Source organism: Miscanthus floridulus, chromosome 1 (genome assembly GCF_019320115.1).
Source record: "Miscanthus floridulus cultivar M001 chromosome 1, ASM1932011v1, whole genome shotgun sequence".
Lineage (NCBI taxonomy): Eukaryota > Viridiplantae > Streptophyta > Magnoliopsida > Poales > Poaceae > Miscanthus > Miscanthus floridulus.
The window spans coordinates 32,639,049-32,658,941 of NC_089580.1; the positions used below are offsets into that span (position 1 = coordinate 32,639,049).

General features: G+C 43.9%; 1 protein-coding gene across 2 annotated transcripts; it reads left to right on the forward strand.

The window, feature by feature from the left end:
- Nucleotides 1-11,080: 11,080 nt before the first annotated feature.
- On the forward strand, nt 11,081-16,368 carry LOC136477827 (protein IQ-DOMAIN 5-like). Of its 2 annotated transcripts, none has more exons than XM_066476097.1 (7): nt 11,081-11,518; nt 11,616-11,753; nt 12,345-12,590; nt 13,191-13,418; nt 13,638-13,751; nt 15,162-15,651; nt 15,886-16,368. In XM_066476097.1, exons 2-7 carry the CDS (start codon nt 11,655-11,657, stop codon nt 16,029-16,031), a joined length of 1,323 nt encoding a protein of 440 aa, XP_066332194.1. In that variant the 5' UTR covers nt 11,081-11,518; nt 11,616-11,654; the 3' UTR covers nt 16,032-16,368. The 2 variants fall into 2 exon arrangements, with proteins under 2 accessions (XP_066332194.1, XP_066332188.1); XM_066476091.1 differs by having other exon boundaries at nt 11,081-11,501.
- Nucleotides 16,369-19,893: the final 3,525 nt, after the last annotated feature.

Genomic DNA, 19,893 nt, shown 5'->3' on the forward strand with positions numbered 1-19,893 from the left:
TTGATCCACCATGTTGCCACTAGCATCATTATCCAAGCTTCCACTTGTCCCCATTGGTGTACTAATAGCTTTAGCATCATCCATTCCAAACTTCTTGAGCATGTCCTTGATATACTTTCCTTGACTCACAAATGTGTCATTCTTCATTTGCTTGATTTGAAGACCAAGGAAGTAACTAAGCTCTCCAATCATGGACATCTCAAACTCACATGCCATCATCTTGCCAAACTCCTCATAAAAATCTTGATTTGTTGACCCAAATATGATATCATCAAGATAGATTTGCATTACAAACAAATCATTTCCAAGCTTCTTGGTGAAGAGAGTGGTGTCAACCTTTCCTATCTTGAATCCCTTAGAGAGTAGGAAATCCCTCAATCTCTCATACCATGCTCTAGGTGCTTGTTTCAATTCATACAAAGCCTTTCTCAACTTGTAAACATGGTTGAGTTTCTTTTCATCTTCAAAACCGGGAGGTTGCTCAACATACATAAGCTCATTATGTACCCATTGAGAAATGCACTATTCACATCCATTTGGTACAACTTGATGTTGTAGGCACAAGTATAGGCTAACAAGATCCTAATTGCTTCTAATCTTGCAACCGAGGCATATATTTCTAGAAAGTTAAGATCTTCAACTTGAGTGTAACCTTAAGCCACTAATCTTGCTTTGTTCTTTATTACTATCCTATCTTGATCTTGCTTGTTTCGAATGAAAGCATCTAGGCCCCTAGTTGGGTTTCGGTGATTAATGACAATACATGATTACTATGACTAACGTGTGTTTTGCAGAGGCAATTAAGTTAGGTCATGGTAATGGAGATCGATTGGGCTATCATGGTGGTCATGCCCCTACGATGGAAATCATTTTGGTTTTTAAAGGATGGACGACAAGGTTAAGGATGGACTAGTTCTAAGTGTCGTTTGGTGTTGAAGAGACACTTAGAGTAGTTTAGGATTTTGTTTTTCCTTTGGCCATACTATTAAGGGAGGTATGGATGGTTAGCTTGATCTAGGTGAGTCTAGTGGGTTAGGTGTGGTGCACACTTGCTAAACCTAGCACTAGGTAGCTCCTCAAAAGCCCTTAGATCCATTGGAGCAAACTTCATTCACGTACGATCGAAAATTGGAAGTGATTGGAGGCTCAAATAATGACCGAACGCTGGCTTCGGTGTGACTGGACGCTGGCGCAGAGTCTGGTCAGTTCATTTGATCAAGGTGAAGTCGTCTGGAAGTGATCGGACGCTGAGAGGTGAAGTGACCGGATGCTGAGGGCCAGCGTCTAGTCGAATCAAGTAAGGTTCCAGAGAAGGAAAATCACGACCGGATGCGTCCGGTCAGTGATGACCGGACGCTGTCCAGCGTTCGGTCATCATTTGATCACTGGAATTCGGGGTGAACTGACCGACACGTCCGGTCACCCCGCAGAGGCACATAACGGTTCGTTTTTCAGCCCATGTTATAAATACTTCCTCCAATCGTGTGGGGGGGTACTTTTCCTTATTTCAACAGCTGAGAAACACCTTTGAGAGTGCCAAAAAGAGCAAGGTCCTAGTGAGGTGATTGAGATATGAGAATCCCAAAGAGAGCCCTCATTAGTGAGATCAAGAGTAGCAAAGTGTACATCCACCCTTTTCATTAGGCTTGTTGTGGTTAAGTGAGAGTTTGTGCTTGTTACTCTTGGTGATCGCCATCACCTAGACGGCTTGGTGGTGATTGGGAGCTTGGTGATCATCCGACGAAGCTTGTGGATGACCCAACTCAAGTTGTGAGCGGTTGTGGGTGATTCACCGCGACGGAGTGTCAAAGAATCAACCCGTAGAGAGCACTTGATCTTTGCACGGATCAAGGGGGAGCTACACCCTTGCATGGGTGCTCCAACGAGGACTAGTGGGGAGTGGAGACTCTCCAATACCTCAGCAAAACATCGCCACGTTCCTCCTTCTCTCTTTACTTTGAGCATTTACTTTGAGCAATTCAATACTTGTCTTCACATTCATAGAATTGCCATGCTAGAGTAGGATTAGAACTTAGGTTGTAAGTCTTTTTGTACGGTAGAACATTAGAAATATTTTCTAGGTATAAGGGGTTAATTAGGCTAACAATATAATTTAATTATTGCAAAGAAATTTAGAATTAGCCCAATTCACCCCCCCTCTTGGGCATCTTGATCCTTTCACCAAAAGACCCTTTGGTTCCAATCATATTATGATCCTTAGGCCTCTCAACTAACTTCCATACTTGGTTTCTTGTGAAACTGTTTAGCTCTTCATGCATAGCATTGACCTAATCAATATCCTTCAAAGTTTCATCCATCTTCTTAGGTTCAATGGATGACACAAATGAGAAATGCTCACAAAATAAAGCTAATCTTGATCTAGTTTGCACACCTCTTGAAATATCACCAATGATAATGTCCAAGGGATGATCTCTTGTAACATTGGTTGGTTGAAGCACTTGTACTTGATTGCTTGCATTTGATAGATCACTTGGTTGAGATGATGAACTAGCCACTTGTTGTTGATCTTGCACTTTGTCATCACTAGTTCTTGCTTGAACTTGATCATGAGAACCACTAGCTTGCACATTTGAGTTAGAGAGCACTTGATTCTTGTCATCTTCAACATCAATCACCTCTCTAGGCCTTATATCACCAATGTCCATATTCTTCATTGCATTGACCAATTAAGTGCCTCTTACATCATCTAGATTCTCATCTTTCTCTTGGGAACCATTTGTTTCATCAAATTTCACATCATGAACCTCCTCAAGAGTATCACTAGCCAAATTCCAAACTTTATATGCCTTGCTAGTAGTGGAGTAACCAAGCAAGAAACCTTCATCATATTTCTTTTTAAACTTGCTCAATCTAGTGCATTTCTTCAATATGTAGCATTTACAACCAAAACCCCGAAAGTATGCTATGTTGGGCTTTCTTCCATTCAATAGCTCATAAGGTGTCTTCTCCATCATGGGGTGATAATAGAGTCGGTTGCTATAATAGCAAGCTGTGTTGATTGCTTCGGCCCAAAATGAATGACTCATATTGTACTCACTCAACATTGATCTTGCCATATCAATCAAAGTTCTATTCTTTCTTTCAACTAGGCCATTTGATTGTGAAGTGTACTTGGCTAAGAATTGATGTCTAATTCTAAATTCATCACACAACTCATCAATTCTTGTGTTCTTGAACTAACTTCCATTATCACTTCTCACTTTCTTGATGGTTGTTTCAAACTCGTTGTGAATGCCCTTGACAAATGATTTGAATGTTACAAATACATCACTCTTGTCAACAAGAAAGAACACCCATGTGTATCTAGTGAAATCATCCACAATCACAAATCCGTATTTGTTTCCACTAATGCTAGTGTATGTGGTTGGTCCAAACAAGTCCATGTGCACCAACTCAAATGCCTTAGATGTTCTGATCATGCTTTTCTTAGGATGTGTGTTACCAACTTGCTTTCCGGCTTGACATGCACTACATAACTTATCCTTTTCAAATGTGACATCTTTCAAGACTCTAACTAAGTCATGCTTGATTAACTTGTTCAACTGTTTCATTCCAACATGACCAACCTTCTATGCCATAAACAACCCATGCTAGACTTAGTGATCAAGCATTGTGATAATTGAGCTTCTCTAGCATTGAAATCAACTAAGTATAGATTCTCATATCTAAATCCTTTGAATATGAAGTTAGAGCCATCTACACTTATGATCTCTACATCATCCATACCAAATATGCACTTAAAACCAAGATCACACAATTGAGCTATCGATAATAGGTTGAAGTTCAAGCTCTCTACTAGTAGCACATTGGAAATGCTCAAGTCATTGGATATTGCAATCTTACCAAGCCCTTTGACCTTGCCTTTGCCATTGTCACCAAATGTGATACTATCAATCACATTGCTCTTGTTTTCATTGATTGAATTGAACATTCTTGGATCACCAGTCATGTGTTGTGTGCACCCACTATCAAGCACCCAATGCCTTCCTCCGGCTTTATAATTGACCTATAAAAGAAGATCAATTCTTTTTAGGTACCCAAACTTACTTGGGTCCTTAAAGGTTAGTTACCAAGGTCTTTGGTACCCAAATGGCCTTCTTCTTTGGGCCCATAATTGGTGTACCAATGAACTTAGCCTTCACACCATTGGCACCCTTAACAAGTATATAACAAGAATCAAATCTAATTAAGGATACATTAGATAGCTTGTTCCTGTTAATCTTGCAATATTGCTTTATATGCCTAACTTGCTTGCATCTATTGCAAAACCGACCATTGTCCTTCACAAAGCTAACTTTGGGAGTGACAAAGGCCATCTTACCTTTCTTGGGGGATATAGCCTAATCCCTCTTTATGGAGAGAAAATCTTTGGCTACCCAAGCACTTTAGCAAGCGGGCATCTCCACCATAGGCATTGCCTAAGCCACGAGTGAGCTCATTCACCTCCTTCTTGAGGGTCTCATTTTCCACCATTAGTGAGGCATCACAAGTGAGACCATCACTCAAAGGTGAAGTAGAAGTAGTAGTGCTATAAGAAGTGTTAGTGGAAGCAACTACAATGGACTTATAAAAAGATTCATTAATAATATCACATGTTAGTCCCACATCACAAGACACAATCACTTGCTCCTTTTATGATAAGCAATCTCAACATCTCAAATCTTGCAGGTAGGCATATCAAGAACTGATGAGAGACATCATCATCCTTGATCTTCTCTCCCAATGCCTTCAAATCATTGACAATCACTTACAATCGATGAAACATCTCCGGAATGCTCTCATCATCCTTCGTCTTGAAGCTTGTCAACTTATCCTTAAGGATGTACAACTTAGCGCTCTTCACCGCCGGTGTTCCCTCATATGTTTCATATAATCTCCTCCACACCTCATTAGCTCTTTCACAATCCTTGATTTGCTCAAACACCTTAGAATCAATGGCATTGTATATAGTGTTGAGAGCCATTGTATTGTATTGCTTGTTGGTCTTGTCTTGATTGGTGGGATTGTCGGGATCAATGATAGCATAATCATTCTCGGTCACATCCCATACTTGATCATTGATTGAACCAAGATACATCTTTCTCTTTCTCTTTCAATAATCATAGCATATGCTATCAAAGAACGGTGGTTTACCCCCCACATGGTTGAACACAACTTAAGCCATAATTTGACACCGAGGTTGTTAAGCCTTCAATTAAACGATAACCACGACTCTGATACCACTTGAAAAGGTCCTAATATGGCTAGAGGGGGGGGTGAATAGCCTATTTAAAAATCTACAAACCAACTAGAGCAATTTGATTAGTATAACAAATAGCGAAATGCAAACTTGCTCTAGCTCTACAAGGGTTGCAAGCCACCTATCCAACAATTCTAGTTGCTATGATCACTAAACACACAATTTGCTATGTCACTACTCATTGAGAGCTCTCACACTTGCTACACTAAAGAGCTCTACTAGATGAACTTAAACTACAAAGCAAGCTCTCAATTCTAGCTACACTAAAGAGCTTGCTACAACTAGTTTGCAAGAATATAAATGAGTGAGTAGGGTGATTATACTACCGTGTATAGGAGTGAACTAATCACAAGATGAATACTAAAACAATCACTGGGAGAATACTAAAGGGCAAGAAATAACCAATTTTTCTCCTGAGGTTTACATGCTTGCCGGCATGCTAGTCCCCGTTGTGTCGACCAATACTTGGTGGTTTGGCGGCTAAGAGGTGTTGCACGAACCTCGTCCACACAATTGGACACCACAAGAACCTACTCACAAGTGAGTTAACTCAATGACACGAGCAATCCACTAGAGTTACCTTTCGGCGCTCCATCAGGGAAGGCACAAGACCCCTCACAATCACCATGATCAGAGCCGGAGATAATCACCAACCTCCGCTCAATGATCCTTGTTGCTTCAAGTCATCTAGGTGGTGGCAACCACCAAGAGAAATAAGTGAATCCCACAGTGAAACACGAAAAACAAGTGCCTCTAGATGCAATCACTCAAGCAGTGCACTTGGATTCTTTCCCAATCTCACAAAGATGATGAATCAATGATGGAGATGAGTGGGAGGGCTTTGGCTAAGCTCACAAAGTTGCTATGTCAATGCAAATGGCCAAGAGGGTGAGCTTGAGCCGGTCATTGGGCTTAAATAGAAGCCCCCATGAAATAGAGTCGTTGGCTCCTTAGTCCACTGAAAAACGGGACGACCGGACGCTAGACCCCAGCGTCCGGTCGCGCGATGTGTGCCACGTGTCCCTTACTTCAAACGCTGATCGTCCGATCTCAATGGTCATCAGTACATTTAAGTTGTGACCGGACGCGCTGCTTCGAAGTGACCGGACGCAGGACCTCAGCGCCCGATCGTTTCCAGTAAGCATCTAGAAGCGAAAAATCACGACCGGACGCGTCCGGTGATGTTCGACCGGAGTCACCCAGCGTCTGATCACTCAACGTCTCCTCTATACAGCCATGTCAGTGGGACCAGACATACCCAGCCAGCGTCCGGTCATGAAGTGACCCAGCGTCCGGTCGAAGACCGATGTCAGTGTCTTCACTGCTTCCACTGACCGGACACAGGACCCAGCGTCCGGTCACTACGTGACCAGCGTCCGGTGCACTCTTTGAAAATCTATCTTTTCTGTACAGGGCGCCGGTGGCACCATCAGACTGTCCCTCCACCGGTGAAGTTTCTTACCCTTGCTCCCAAGTGCTAAGCACAATGTGTATCACCTTTGTGCATGTGTGTTAGCATATTTTCACAAACATTTTCAAGGGTGTTAGCATTCCACTAGATCCTAAATGCATATGCAATGAGTTAGAGCATCTAGTGGTACTTTGATAACCGCATTTCGATACGAGTTTCACCCCTCTTAATAGTATGGCTATCGATCCTAAATGTGATCACACTTGCTAAGTATCTTGATGACCGAAACAAAATGGCTCCTACAACATATACCTTTGCCTTAAGCCTTTTGTTTTTCTCTTTCTTCTTTTCAAGTCCAAGCACTTGATTATCACCATGGAATCACCATCATCATGTCATGATCTTCATTTGTTTCACCACTTAGAATAGTGCTACCTATCTCATATTCACTTTGATAAACTAGGTTAGCACTTAGGGTTTCATCAATTGACCAAAACCAAACTAGAGCTTTCAGCCACCCGAGTCGGTCTCCGGAATGACCTAGGCATCTGCCGAGTTGTAGGTTAAGGAGCAGTGGAATGTCACAAGAGGGCTATGTCGACCCCGTCATGAACGACGGACCCGGATTTCACTCAATCATACCTGTTAGCGAGCTCACCGAGCGTGTCACTCGAGCCCGAGCGATCGAGGCAAGCGACGTTAGCTCAACCCTTTCGTTGTGAGAAACCAAGGATAGGGTAACGCATAAAACTCAACCGACCCCTATCAAGCCCATCAGGGCTCAGGGGCTCAAGACACCAAAAATGCCTCAGCTGCACCTAGGTTCACAACTCTGACTTGCCCAAAACCCTCGGCGCGCCCGACGCCTGGATCCACGAGTCCATTTCAATCCCTCGGCTGCACCCGACGCCAGGATCCGCGAGCTCCGTCTCGTCCGATCCCTAAAAAGAACTGCCTCGGCTATGCATGACACCTTGGTTGATAACTTTGTCTCGACTAAAATGCATGCACACACGCCCGCTGATAAAACCCCCCCAAGCGATTCGGCCTGAATCGCCCGGGGGCTCGGGGGCCACACCCACGGGTGCGCTCGCACGCACCCGCTGACAAAACGAAACGTCCCTCGCTGGCAACACGAAAAACCCCCCAGATGATTCTACCCAAATCGCTCGAGGGCTCAGGGGCTACACCCGTGGGTGCGCTCACGCACACCCGCCGTCAAGACAAAAATCCCCAGACAATTCTACCCAAATCGCTCGGGGGCTCCTATCGGGTTCATAAACCCGGGGTCCCTGATGGACCGGCTTCCCAACAAAAGGCTCGGCCCAGCAGACGACGTTGCGAACGATGAGCAACTCATGGGTCGGCCCAAATACCTAAAAGATAGACTAGAAGGACGATCCAGGTCTTCGACCGGAAGGCCTGGCCAAGGAGGAACGACGCCCGCTTCTGACTCTAACCCGCCTCTCCGTCCGGAAGGCCTCGATCCGACTCTGGCCTGCCTCCAGACGACCTCTCCGACCGGAAGGCCTGGCCAAACACCACTTCCGACTCTGACCCACGTCTTCAACTGGGGATGCGCCAAACCCCTGCTCACTGCTCTTCTCCAACTGGCGCCATCAGAGCCAACTGGGACCAACCGACCGGGGACGCCTGCTCGGTAAGGACCAGGAAACAGACGGAGAAAATAAGGCAGGACACTCAAGTCAACCGCAATACCAAGGAACGTACCATGTACACCTACAGGACAGTACCCTACGACCTCCCTGGCATGACAGAACCCAAGCAGTATTGTAGGCGCCGACATTTTCCCTATAGTATTGTGGGCGCCATCAACTCCCGTACCAGACAAACACGGTAAGGCTCCCCCACATGCCTCTGGGCATCAACAGTGTTGTGGACGCCGACATTTACCGTATCAGGCGAACGTGGTAAAACCCCCTACATGTCTCTCGACATCAACAGTATGGCAGGCACCGACGTCTGCCATACCAGAAGAAGACGACGCAACCTCCCACGTATATCTGACATTAAACGATATTGTGGATGCCTACCATCATCTTGTACCCGCCCGCGTGGGCAACAAGACTTAGTAGCATACGTACCCTCTCTCTCTCACTTGTAAGGCCATCCCCTTCATCTATAAAAGGGGATACGCTCTCTCCCAATAGAGAGATCGATAAGTTCACTAGGACACAACAACAGAACCACCAGGTTCAAATCACGAGCACACGCTCGAACACTTAGCACATAGCGGAGCTCCCGTCACTCTCGGCCCCTCAGACCGGAGTCTGACCGGACCTCTTGTACCTCCATCTTTCTTCTTCTCGTTTGTAACCCCACTGCAAACTTCGAGCACCTGGGCTCAGCAATAAAGTCACCGACCGACTCAAACTGGACGTAGGGCACGTTGTCTGAACCAGTATAAACCCTGTGTCATTTAGTGCTAGGCCACATCCGATCACAACATACGGCAAAACTACAAATATTTACGTGTTGGTCACTTTCTGCACCGACAAGTATATTCTATAGTGTTGCTGGAGGATAATTAGCAAAGTCCATTGGTATGTACTCACTCCATTTAAAAAATGCAATTCTCACTTCTTGAAGAGCCAAACATTTCTCACTTTAGTTACCTCTATGAGAAAAATATTAATATTTTTTATATTTAGATTGGTTACAAAATATAATTTATATTGAATTATTTATTTATAAATATAAATACAAATATTTTTCCTATAAAATATGTTAAACTTGAAAAAAATTGGCCAGTCTCAAACTTAGAGCTGCCATTTTTTTCTAGGACAAAGGACGTATTTTGTCTATATCAAAATATAGATCAACTTCCGGCTATATGACTATATCTATGGTTGAAGACCTTCTGTAGTTTTGTTTTGAGTTAGTCCCGGTCAGTGGCGGATCCACGGGGGGCCAAGCCCCCTGTCAGAGTGATTTTGTTTTGTATTTACTATAGAAAAAACGTGATTTCACTATTAATTTTCGACATTTGTTCTATATCTCTATTGATTAGCCCCTCCCGAGGTGCTCATCTTGGCTCCGCTAATGATCCAGTGAATCTTACAGAATTCAATTACAGACCATGTTATATTTCGAGAACGCCGAACAGCTTCATCATGACAAGAATTTGAATCCGGCAACCTCAAAAAAACCAAATTGTGCCGTCCAACGAGACTTCATAGATCACTGAATGACGACGGGCGTACCGCGTACCACTGTACCAGCCGTGGACTAACAAGGACAAGTAACATGGCGCTCAATCAACCACCTGTTTCCGAGGAGACAGAGCATCTCTCGTTTTCCGATCAGTAGCCGACTGCCCGGTTACTGTTCAGTAGCTGCAGCAGAGCACTGATAGTACGATGATAGGCTGATAGCACGTTAATAATATAATCATTTGATTTCATGAGCGGAATCTCGAGACAAACCACACATTTCCAGCCTGTTCGTTTGACTGTGGCTTGTCGTAAACGATCGTAAATTTTCAGCTAGAACAGTATTTTTCTCTCACACAAACCAGCCAGCAGTACTTCTTCACGAACCAGCAACGATACGAACCAGCCAACCGAACAGTCCATGAGTGCGCTCTATCATCAGTGTCAGAGAGCAATGTAGGCCCAGAAACAATCTTAAAATTCTACTACTTGATGAATTTTATCTGTATAGATGATACTACCACTCATGGACTTAAAACAGGGTAAAAACCGGCCTAACGCACATGATCCTCCCATGATCTTAGGCCATGTTTAGTTGGCCCCAAACTCTTGAATTTGACACTATGCAAAAAGAAGATTCCCCGTCACATCAAACTTGCGGTACATGTATGTAGTACTAAATGTTGACGAAATTAAAAACTAATTGCACAGTTTGGTTGTACTTTGCGAGACGAACGTTTTGAGTCTAATTAGTCAACATTTGGACAATTACTACCAAATAAAAACGAAGCAACACTGTAGCTACTGTAGCTACAGGAAAAACGGCGGCGCCGATTCGGTGCCCATCTAAACGCGGCCTTAGAAGAAACCACTCACAAAAATCCACAGCAAAGTGAGACCCTCTTTGGCAGGGCTCTCCGTGACTCCGGCTCTATGCTACGGTGTCAGAGGAGCCGGAGCTAGAGGATCTATAAAACTTGGCTTCTTCGGGCTTCTAATTCATTTTGTGAGGAGAGAGAAAAACAGCTCTATGCCACAGTAGCCGGTTCAGAGTAGCCGGAGCCCCTGGAAGGCTTCCCAAACTTGATCTGAGACTGCTTTCAGGTGACGGTGTGCACGATTCGCTGAACCCCAGCGTGATTTTGTCCCGGTTCTTGAGCCCAGCAAAAAGGGCGCCTGAAATTCCAGTCCACTTCCACAGGATGAGGGGAAAACGGCAACAAAAGGGGCTTCTCTCCGACATGCGGTGCAGAAAGTGAAAACGCGAGAAAAGCGCCGTCCTTTCTTGTTTCCTTCCGCCCCCGTCTCTCTCTCTCCTCCGTGCCGTTGCCACTGTTGACTGTTGCCACGCCGCAACCGCAACCGCAACCGCAACCGCAACCGCAACGCACCACGCAGGCGGCAGCGAGCGCAATAATGCGCACGCAGAGGAGCACAGCGGCGTCACTGCTGCGGCAGTAATGGCCGCCTGGTTCCACCACGGCGTCTACTAGCGATACACCGAGCCCACCCTTCCTTGGTTCCTTCAACACGCCACGCTCCGGCCTCCGGATCGCGCACCGCGCCTGCCACCCCCAAAGCGTTCCCGGAATCTTTGCCAAGCGGCGCCGGTTACTGGCCGGCAAGGCGACCCCGTCTCTCGGCCGGCGTTGATCTGGTGATGCGCTTTTCATGGTGTTCTTTTTCCACTCCTTTTCTCCCTCCGTCCTGTGAGATTGTGCTGCATTTTCTGTGCCGGTGCTGATGGAAACCGGAAATTTTGCGTCTTTAGGTTACTATATACGGTTGAGGCGGGCGGAGCGGCGGTGCGATGGGCATCTCGGCGAGGTGGCTCAAGTCGTTAGTTGGGTTGAGGAAGGTGGAGCGGCAGCAGCAGCATTGTAAGGAGGATGCAGATGTTGGACGAATGGTACGCGCCGGGTTTCTTCCAATCATTATGCAGTTCTGGCGTATCTTGGTTCTTAAATTGGTGGTTGGTGCATTCATTTCGCTTATTGCCTAGACCTATGTGGATTATATAAGAATCATTTAGTATCCGAGTTAATTCAATTAAAATTTTTATAGCAGAAAAAAGGGTGAACTATTTAATCAGACTTCTTGATCATATCATGACAAATCCTAGGTGTGTACTGATCATTGTTAGTTATCCATCCTTGACTGAATCAGAATTGCACTTGGTAATTCCTTATGCACTGTTTGTATTAGTTTCGATTTGTACTGCAGAGAGCGTATTGTTAGGTAATTGTTACCTGCTTTGTTCAAAGCTTGCTTAAATACTTGACTTCATTGGCGCTTCTTGAATTCTGAGAACAAAAATTCGGTTATGCAATCACAAGAGCTTCAAATCAACCGATAGATAGGTATAACTTAGTAACGCCAAACCTTGCCTTCTGATATACATATGGAGGACATATATTTGTGCCACACTTCCTTCATTAACCTGTTATGACTTATGAGTATGCATCATTTTGCTTACGAGTTGCCAACTGGGAAAGTGCAGAAAAGCGATGTCGCCGATCAGTTTCATTTTCAGAATCAGCGCTCTCAAGATGACAGCAGCATTGCTGCAAAAGAAGAAATTCCAGAGGTTCCTTATGGAAATGATCCACCTGAAGTTGATTCTAATGCACCTTCATGCTTGGAACCCACTTGTGGTTCAGCTCATGTGCCACTGTCTCAAACTGTAGAGGAACTGGAAGAGATCTGGGCTGCTACGATTATTCAGACAGCATTTAGAGCTTTCCTGGTATGCATTCATGTTGTCCTGTGGATTCCATTTACTGATTCAATTCATGCAAGCGTCGACTCTTGAAAATGTGTTCATCTCTAATATCTCAACAACCTGAATAAGCATTCTTATGCTCAAACACCTCTCTTTTTTAAAAAAAATAAAATAAAACTCAGTTCTGGTTGTAGCTAATGTGAAGGGCGGGCCTGGTGCAAGCGGTAGAGTCTTACCGCCTGTGACCGGAAGGTCCCGGGTTCGAGTCGCAGTCTCCTCGCATTGCACAGGCGAGGGTAAGGCTTGCCACTGGGTACGCCCTTTTTTGGTTGTAGCTAATGTCAATGCAATTTTCATTTCCTAGTGCAAAAGTAATTCAGCTAATCTTATGTCCTATACCTCTGTGTCCATTCATGTTGGTACCCAGTGCTCCTGTAGTGATGCTTGAAATCTGTTTGTTCACAGTCTGATTGTATATTACCATGTGCAACTGCGGAAGTTGGCAATATAAGTTTTCTCTACCAAGGAAAAAAATAGAAATTGTGGAAAGAAAATGAGCAATTTACCATCATTCTCACTTAATACTTTAGTTCCTTATAGTTCCCACTTGTGTTCCTTCTTCAGGCTAGGAGAGCCCGCCGAGCTTTAAAAGGGCTGGTTAGGCTTCAAGCTCTTGTAAGAGGTCATATAGTAAGAAAGCAAGCTGCTACAACACTCCGCTGTATGCAAGCTTTGGTCAGAGTTCAGGCCCGTGTTAGAGCAAGGCGAGTTCGCATGGCTTTGGAAAACCAGACTGACCAGCAAAATACTTCACCAGAGCACACGACCGAGGCACGTGTTAGAGAAATTGAGGTGAGATGCACAAGTTTAAAAAACAAGGCATCCTATTATCTTGTCATTTATTTGGCTGATAGTTATATATGCTGATACTATTTCAAAAATTGTTTCCAAAAGACTATTTCATGATTTGTTTACAAATTACCATATTGTTCTTTTCGTTAGGAAATAACTGGCATTCCAGTACAATGTTCTGGTTTGTTTGTGAACTTTTACCATTGTCTTAAAATGCAGGATGGCTGGTGTGATAGTATCGGTTCTGTGGAAGATATCCAAGCAAAACTTTTAAAGAGGCAGGAAGCAGCAGCTAAACGGGAGCGAGCCATGGCCTATGCTCTAGCTCATCAGGTAGTTTATCCTGCTTCTACACCAACATATGCATAAACTGTTATTCTAGTAATAATATCACTGAAGTAATAAATCATAGATTAGAGTGAATATAATAATATATTGTAACACGTAAAACCTGTTCTAGTCTAAGGGGGTGTTTCGTTTCCCCTCATTCCTTGGCCTGCGTTATGTCTAGACCAGATCGGACGGTTTGTTTGGTTCATCCGCGTCAGAGCCAAGCTACCCTAACTCCGTAAGCCATCCGTACTGAGATAGCCTGTCTATCCCTGGTTCACAGAATCGGGCGACTAAGGTTAGCTAGGCTTTGGCTACCCCTCCCTTCCCGTTCCCCTCATCTCCTGCTTCTTCACAGCCGGGGCAGATGACGTGAACAGCTTGGTCAAGCTTCTTCCTTGTCACCGGCGCGCCTATCCCTCGCAGTGCCCCATCTGCCTCTGTGTCTTGGTCCTTCATTGCTGCAGTTGTACTCGCCCTGTGCTGCCTTGCCGCACAGCGGCGCTGCCCACACAAGTGCGCTGCAGGGCAAGGAGCAGGCATAGGCTGCCCAGCTCCGGTGAAAAAGAGTGCCGAACATGGTTGGCGCCGCCCTGCGTGCACACGGTCAATGGATCGATTGTTCTTGGTGCTTTGGTAGAAGAAAAAAAGTGAGAACTCGATGCATAGTAGATAGTTGGTCTCCATTGGTAGCTTAGTTCAGCTTTTGGCATGGTAAGTTTGCTAGGTCGATGAACTAGTTAGCCCTGCAGTCTGGTAATGGTTTGTACTGTTAGTACAAGGATGAAGTGATTTTCCAAAGATAGAATCACTTCCGAAAAAAAAGCGTTTGGTGATGTGATCCTTACGCCACCATTATCTTCTTTGATTGGGTTGGAAACGTTAGTGCTTTTTTATTCCATGCTGACTCCTTGATGTCCTGCATGTCAGCTGAGTTCATGCAGAGCACCCAACCAAACACGATCCTAGCTTGTCAGGTTTAACCATACAACTAAACACCATGGACTTGCCTTATACTTGCCTGGCTATCCTTGACCAGGTCTAATCCTAGCCAGGCTCGGATGCTTGCTATTGTTTGACTAAGTCTTCCTTTCTTGGGGAACAATTGAAGTTGTTCTTCCCTGTATGCTAGCTTGACAATTAAGATCCTTATCTTTTGCAAATTATTCTGTTTGGTCAGCTCATGGTAGAATAATTACATTCTGTAACAAACATGAGACCTGTACTCGGAAGGAAAATGGGAAGATTCATGCTTTGGTCCTCCCTGGGAGGCTTGGAGCGAAAGCACATCCGAGAATTGAAATTGCCTTCATCTGATAAAAAACAATAAGAAGGAATCCGCAGTGCGCAAGGTTAGTAAGCCTTTCAAATCCTGGCATTCGAAATTCTTAACTTGTTCCCCTCCTATTTCAGTGGCAAGCAAGTTCAAGACAAGCTGCAGCATTTGAACCTGACAAGAACAGCTGGGGCTGGAATTGGCTAGAGAGATGGATGGCTGTTCGGCCTTGGGAGAGTCGGTTCCTTGGCACTTATGCTGCAGATGGCATTTTTGTAGTTAATGAAACAAGGCAACCTGACAGAAGTGCAACGAAGACCCCATACAGAAAACCTGTTAAAAAGCATGATTCAACCCTTCAATCAAACACATTGAACCACAAGGTCTTCCCATCAAACTCAGAGGGTGGTGGCTCCTCGACAAATCGATCCAGTGGTTCGGCATCAGCTAAATCTAGACTGAAGGTTTTACCCAGAGAAGGCTCTGAGGAAGCCTCATCTCGTCCTTCTGTACTTGTTGTGCGGTCCACTAGTAACCCAAGGGAGAGAACTTCCAGTATTAATTCAAAGGAGAGGACTGGGGACTTGGATTGTCAAGTTCATAAAAGATTCTCCTTGCCTAGCATTGGTCAGTCTACTACCACCTGCATTGCTTCTAGCATAGCTTCTTTTATATGAAGATTTGGAAGGCATTTCTTGTTGTGCATATCAGCATATGGCATCTGCTCTGTTTTGGTTACTCATACACAAGCTTGTACTTTTGGAAGTAGAATTTAACTTTCAGGCATGGGAAACATTCATATTTACACGGCTGCTTAAAGAAACATTCAAATTCATTGACTTGCTATTGGTGAATTACCAGGTTCAGAAGCGGTTAAACACTTGACAAAGAAAGGCACGGTTAACCGATCCCTGAAGGCCACAAAAGATTCCCACATTCTGGGGTCAAGGCATCATCTTGCCAGTTCCATTGATCCAGTTCCCACTAGAGTTGAGCTGGAGACTTGAGAAGGCATGTGACGCTTGAACATCGCCATGGATTGCACTTAGCAGCCAGATGCCCTTCTTGTCTGCATGACTGCATTGTAACATCCATGTTGTACTGGCGGAGACACTGAATATCCGGGCATGCCCTTGCGGTGTGCGCTTTATCAGATAAAATCAGATGCATGTCCATATATGTTGTGGTTACCATTGGTTTTATTGTTGTATTTGTAAGTTATCGCTAGGAGATGTAAATTTCTGTCGTCGAATGGTGTACTACTTATTATGTGTTGTCGGTGTATGGTATATTGGTATTGGTATAGTTGTAACTTGGAAGGTTAAGCGAGGTAAATCCATTGAACTGTTTTGTGGTACATGGTATTGCCGTGTTGTGTATTTATTTATTTATTTATTTATATTTGTATCTGGCGACCGATTACTCATGCTTTAGGCTCCCTCTGGAGCACGGAAAAAATTCATGAATCATATTTTTTTTTTGTGTGCAAGTGAATCGATTCCTATAAATTTCTTGCCGTGCCTATGAAAATCCTGTATTCTAAAGGGCCTTTAGGGCCATTTGATCCGTGGAATTGAATTCATTCTAATGATTATAATTTAGACATAGATTAATTAAGCTAATATAGTTGTATATGGAATATATTTATATGTTTATTGCTAGGCATACAAGGGACATACTTATATGTTGTATTTTTATTGTAAGGAAGTGAGTTGAAGAGTGTGTTATAAGTTAGAGAATAGAATTATAGCATAGTGATCTATAGAATCCATTTCCATCTTCCACCCTATGAATTTGAGATAGACTTATTTATGAGCTTGAAAATGTTATGAAATGTCAAATTTTAAGCTAAATAGCCTAATCAATTATGTAGATTTCAATTCCTCCAAAACGAAGGAATTCAAACGGCCTCTTAGTAAATCATGCGTTCTAAAGGGGCTCTTATCCTTGCCGAGCTCCAACATGCCCAATTTTTTATAATTTGATATTTTTTTTGAAGAAAATTTACGTTTGACCTCTGAGAGACATAAATTTATTTTTGGACCCCAGGGGTCAGCGTCAGGACTCATGGCTCCGAAGTAACACGTATTACCTCGGAGCCATGAGTCTTGGCGCTGACCCCTAGGGTCATGATACGTGTTACCACAACAGATGTGTGGCTCCGACCTCGGCTCCGAGCTCGGAGCCATGGATCCTGGCGCCGATCATGGATTCAAAACCCACGACCAAGTTTCCCTCGCCGATGCTGCTTTCATTTCTTCCTCCTCCCTCTCGGGTTCTTCCTCTCCCTAACCTGCCTAATCTGAATTATAAGCATTATTTCCAAACTGTGATCCAGCAAACCTGGTGGTAGCTAAAGTCAACTTTTGGTATCTCATTGCAGTGGTGGCTCGAGTGCACCGAAAGATTCTGAACTTCTAGTAGAGAATAAGCAAGTAAACTCGTTGAAGAAAGACATGGATGTAAAACAATCTGAGGTGGACAGTAAAATCCAGGCTGCTCGAGAGCGCTACCTTGCACGAAAAGGTCAGAAATGACAATTGACACATTTTCCTGCTCGTTCAACGTCCTTCTGGTCATCCTGAAGCATTTCTGAAGACCATACCAACGAATCCATTCATGTTATGGTGGGCGGTGTATACTTCAACGAAGAACATTCATCATGTTCCATTGTGCACAGACAAGACAAAATTCCTTATTTGGACTGGAAGAAAACGTGCTTAACTATGTAACCCTGATTTTTTTTTTTTGAATTTTTGTTTGACAACTCTAACCTTCTGCCTTATTTGACATTACCGTCACCTTCTCCTTGGCCATGCAAGTTATTGATTTACGGAACGACCAAATACTCTTGGATGTCCAAGACAGCGGACAAATCAAATGTAGAATATTTCCTATATGACACTGGAAGTTAACAGGCTTTCCTCCGTGAGCTAGAATTTTTTCCCACTTCCTATATGATGCAGAGTTTATTATTTAGGTCTCATTTGATAGATGAAAAGACTATTTTGCGCCCTTTCGCCTAGCATATGAGTCCCAGGCAACACCACAGTACGGGCGTGTTTGATGTGAACCTGTAGTGATATGCCTGGGTGAGAGCTTGCCTGTAAAGCCGCTGGTGCTGATTTGTATGACTGATTTTTTTAGAGAGAAAAATATTGTATCATGGCTTATAAGCCAGCGAATACGCTGGCTGAACACTCTCTAAGCTGTCTGCATCGTTTAGATGAAGCCCTGGAGACCTTTCTGATGCAGTGCATGGGAATAAACTATTTTTGTTTTTGCTATTGGTCTCTTAATTAAGTCAATAGAACAATCTTTACAATAGTAAATTAGGTTTGCCTTTATTTCTTTTTTCCATAGACATATAAATATTGGAGATGGAAATATTATGTAATACTAATATATTTTATTTCTTAGTGTTTTTAGAGCTACTAACAAAATTGCTCGTGCGATGCAACGGGTGGTGATTATTGGAGCCATATTGTCATCGTCAGAGTACTAAATTTTAAAATTGTAAATTAAACGTGATTGTGTTAAATATATGACATGACTTTTTTTGAAGTCCAACTCATAAAGTGTCTTTACGATCCAAGCATGACGAACTTTTTTTCATTATGCTTTGTGATGCAAGAAGTACATTGTCTCCTGTTCGCTCGTCTGTTTCTAGACTGATTCTGACTGATTCAATAGTGTTTCTGTGAGAGAGAATAAGCTAAAATAAACTGGAACAAGCCGATAAACGGATAAGCGAACAGACTGTAGGTTTCTGCTATATACATTTATGGTGGCAAGTACGTGTAAAATTGTCCAACGATTTGCGCCCTGTTCGTTTGGGCTGGTTTGGGTTATAAGCCATGACTGAAAGTACTGTTGCTGGTTTGGTGTGAGAGAAAAATACTGTTCATTGACTAATAAGCCATGACTTATAAGTCAGATACCAGCAAACGAACAGACTGTTGGACAAAGTTACTACATGTAAACAGCTAGAGAGTCATCATGCAAGCTAGCCGGCTATATAAACAGCAACTCCTAGAGCACAACAATGCTCTATGGACGTGTCAAGGGCTCAAGGCTCTCCAGTTCTTGGCGGTACAGGAGCGTTGGCAAGACGCGATGAATCAGCGAAGCTCCAGTCAAAGAGGCCAGCGGAAGACCAGCAGCCCATGCCCCTATGCACCGGGCGCTTGTGTTATAACCGGTGACAAGAAGCCTAATTTAACTGGTTACAAGAATTCATGCTCGACACCGGGATCCATGGCTCCAAGCTCGGAGTCGAGATCCACGGCTCTGAGGTCGGAGCCACAGATCTTGACGTCGAGCTCGGAGCCAAGATCTGTGGCTTCGAGGTACCGACCACGTCAACGTCACCTAGATGCCCTGCTGTGCATGACCAGGCACCTCGGAGCCAAGATCTGTGGCGCTGATACGTGTTACCTCGGAGCCATGAGTCCTGACGCCGACTCCCAGGTTCCAAAGATAAATTTACGTCTCCCAGAAGAGCAAACGTAAATTTTCTTTTAAAAAAAGACCAAATTATAAAAAATTGGGTCCATGGCAGCAGCCGGCAATGACTGTCCATCACAAAGAGGATGCAAACGACATGGAATTGCGTCGGCGATACTTAAGGTCCAGTTTGAAAGGTAGACTTTCTGCTATTTATTTCGTAATAATCGAAAAGAAATAATATGTAAAAGCTCAAGCCAGATCTCTTCTGTGCAATTTTTTTTTATTATACAGTACAACTTAGAATGCACGCACACTCGTCAACATGAACACACGCACGCAGACACTAACAAACATACGAATCCGTCGCCACCCAAGATAGAGGGCCGACGCTACCTCCATCTCCCGCTCCTCTAATTTCTT

Bases quoted from the DNA above. Each gene is read 5' to 3' on its own strand.
- LOC136477827 (XM_066476097.1), top strand. From the start codon at position 11,655: ATGGGCATCTCGGCGAGGTGGCTCAAGTCGTTAGTTGGGTTGAGGAAG. The intron at 12,591-13,190 runs GTATGCATTCAT...TTCCTTCTTCAG, and splicing joins CAGCATTTAGAGCTTTCCTG to GCTAGGAGAGCCCGCCGAGC. The intron at 13,752-15,161 runs GTAGTTTATCCT...CTCCTATTTCAG, and splicing joins CCTATGCTCTAGCTCATCAG to TGGCAAGCAAGTTCAAGACA.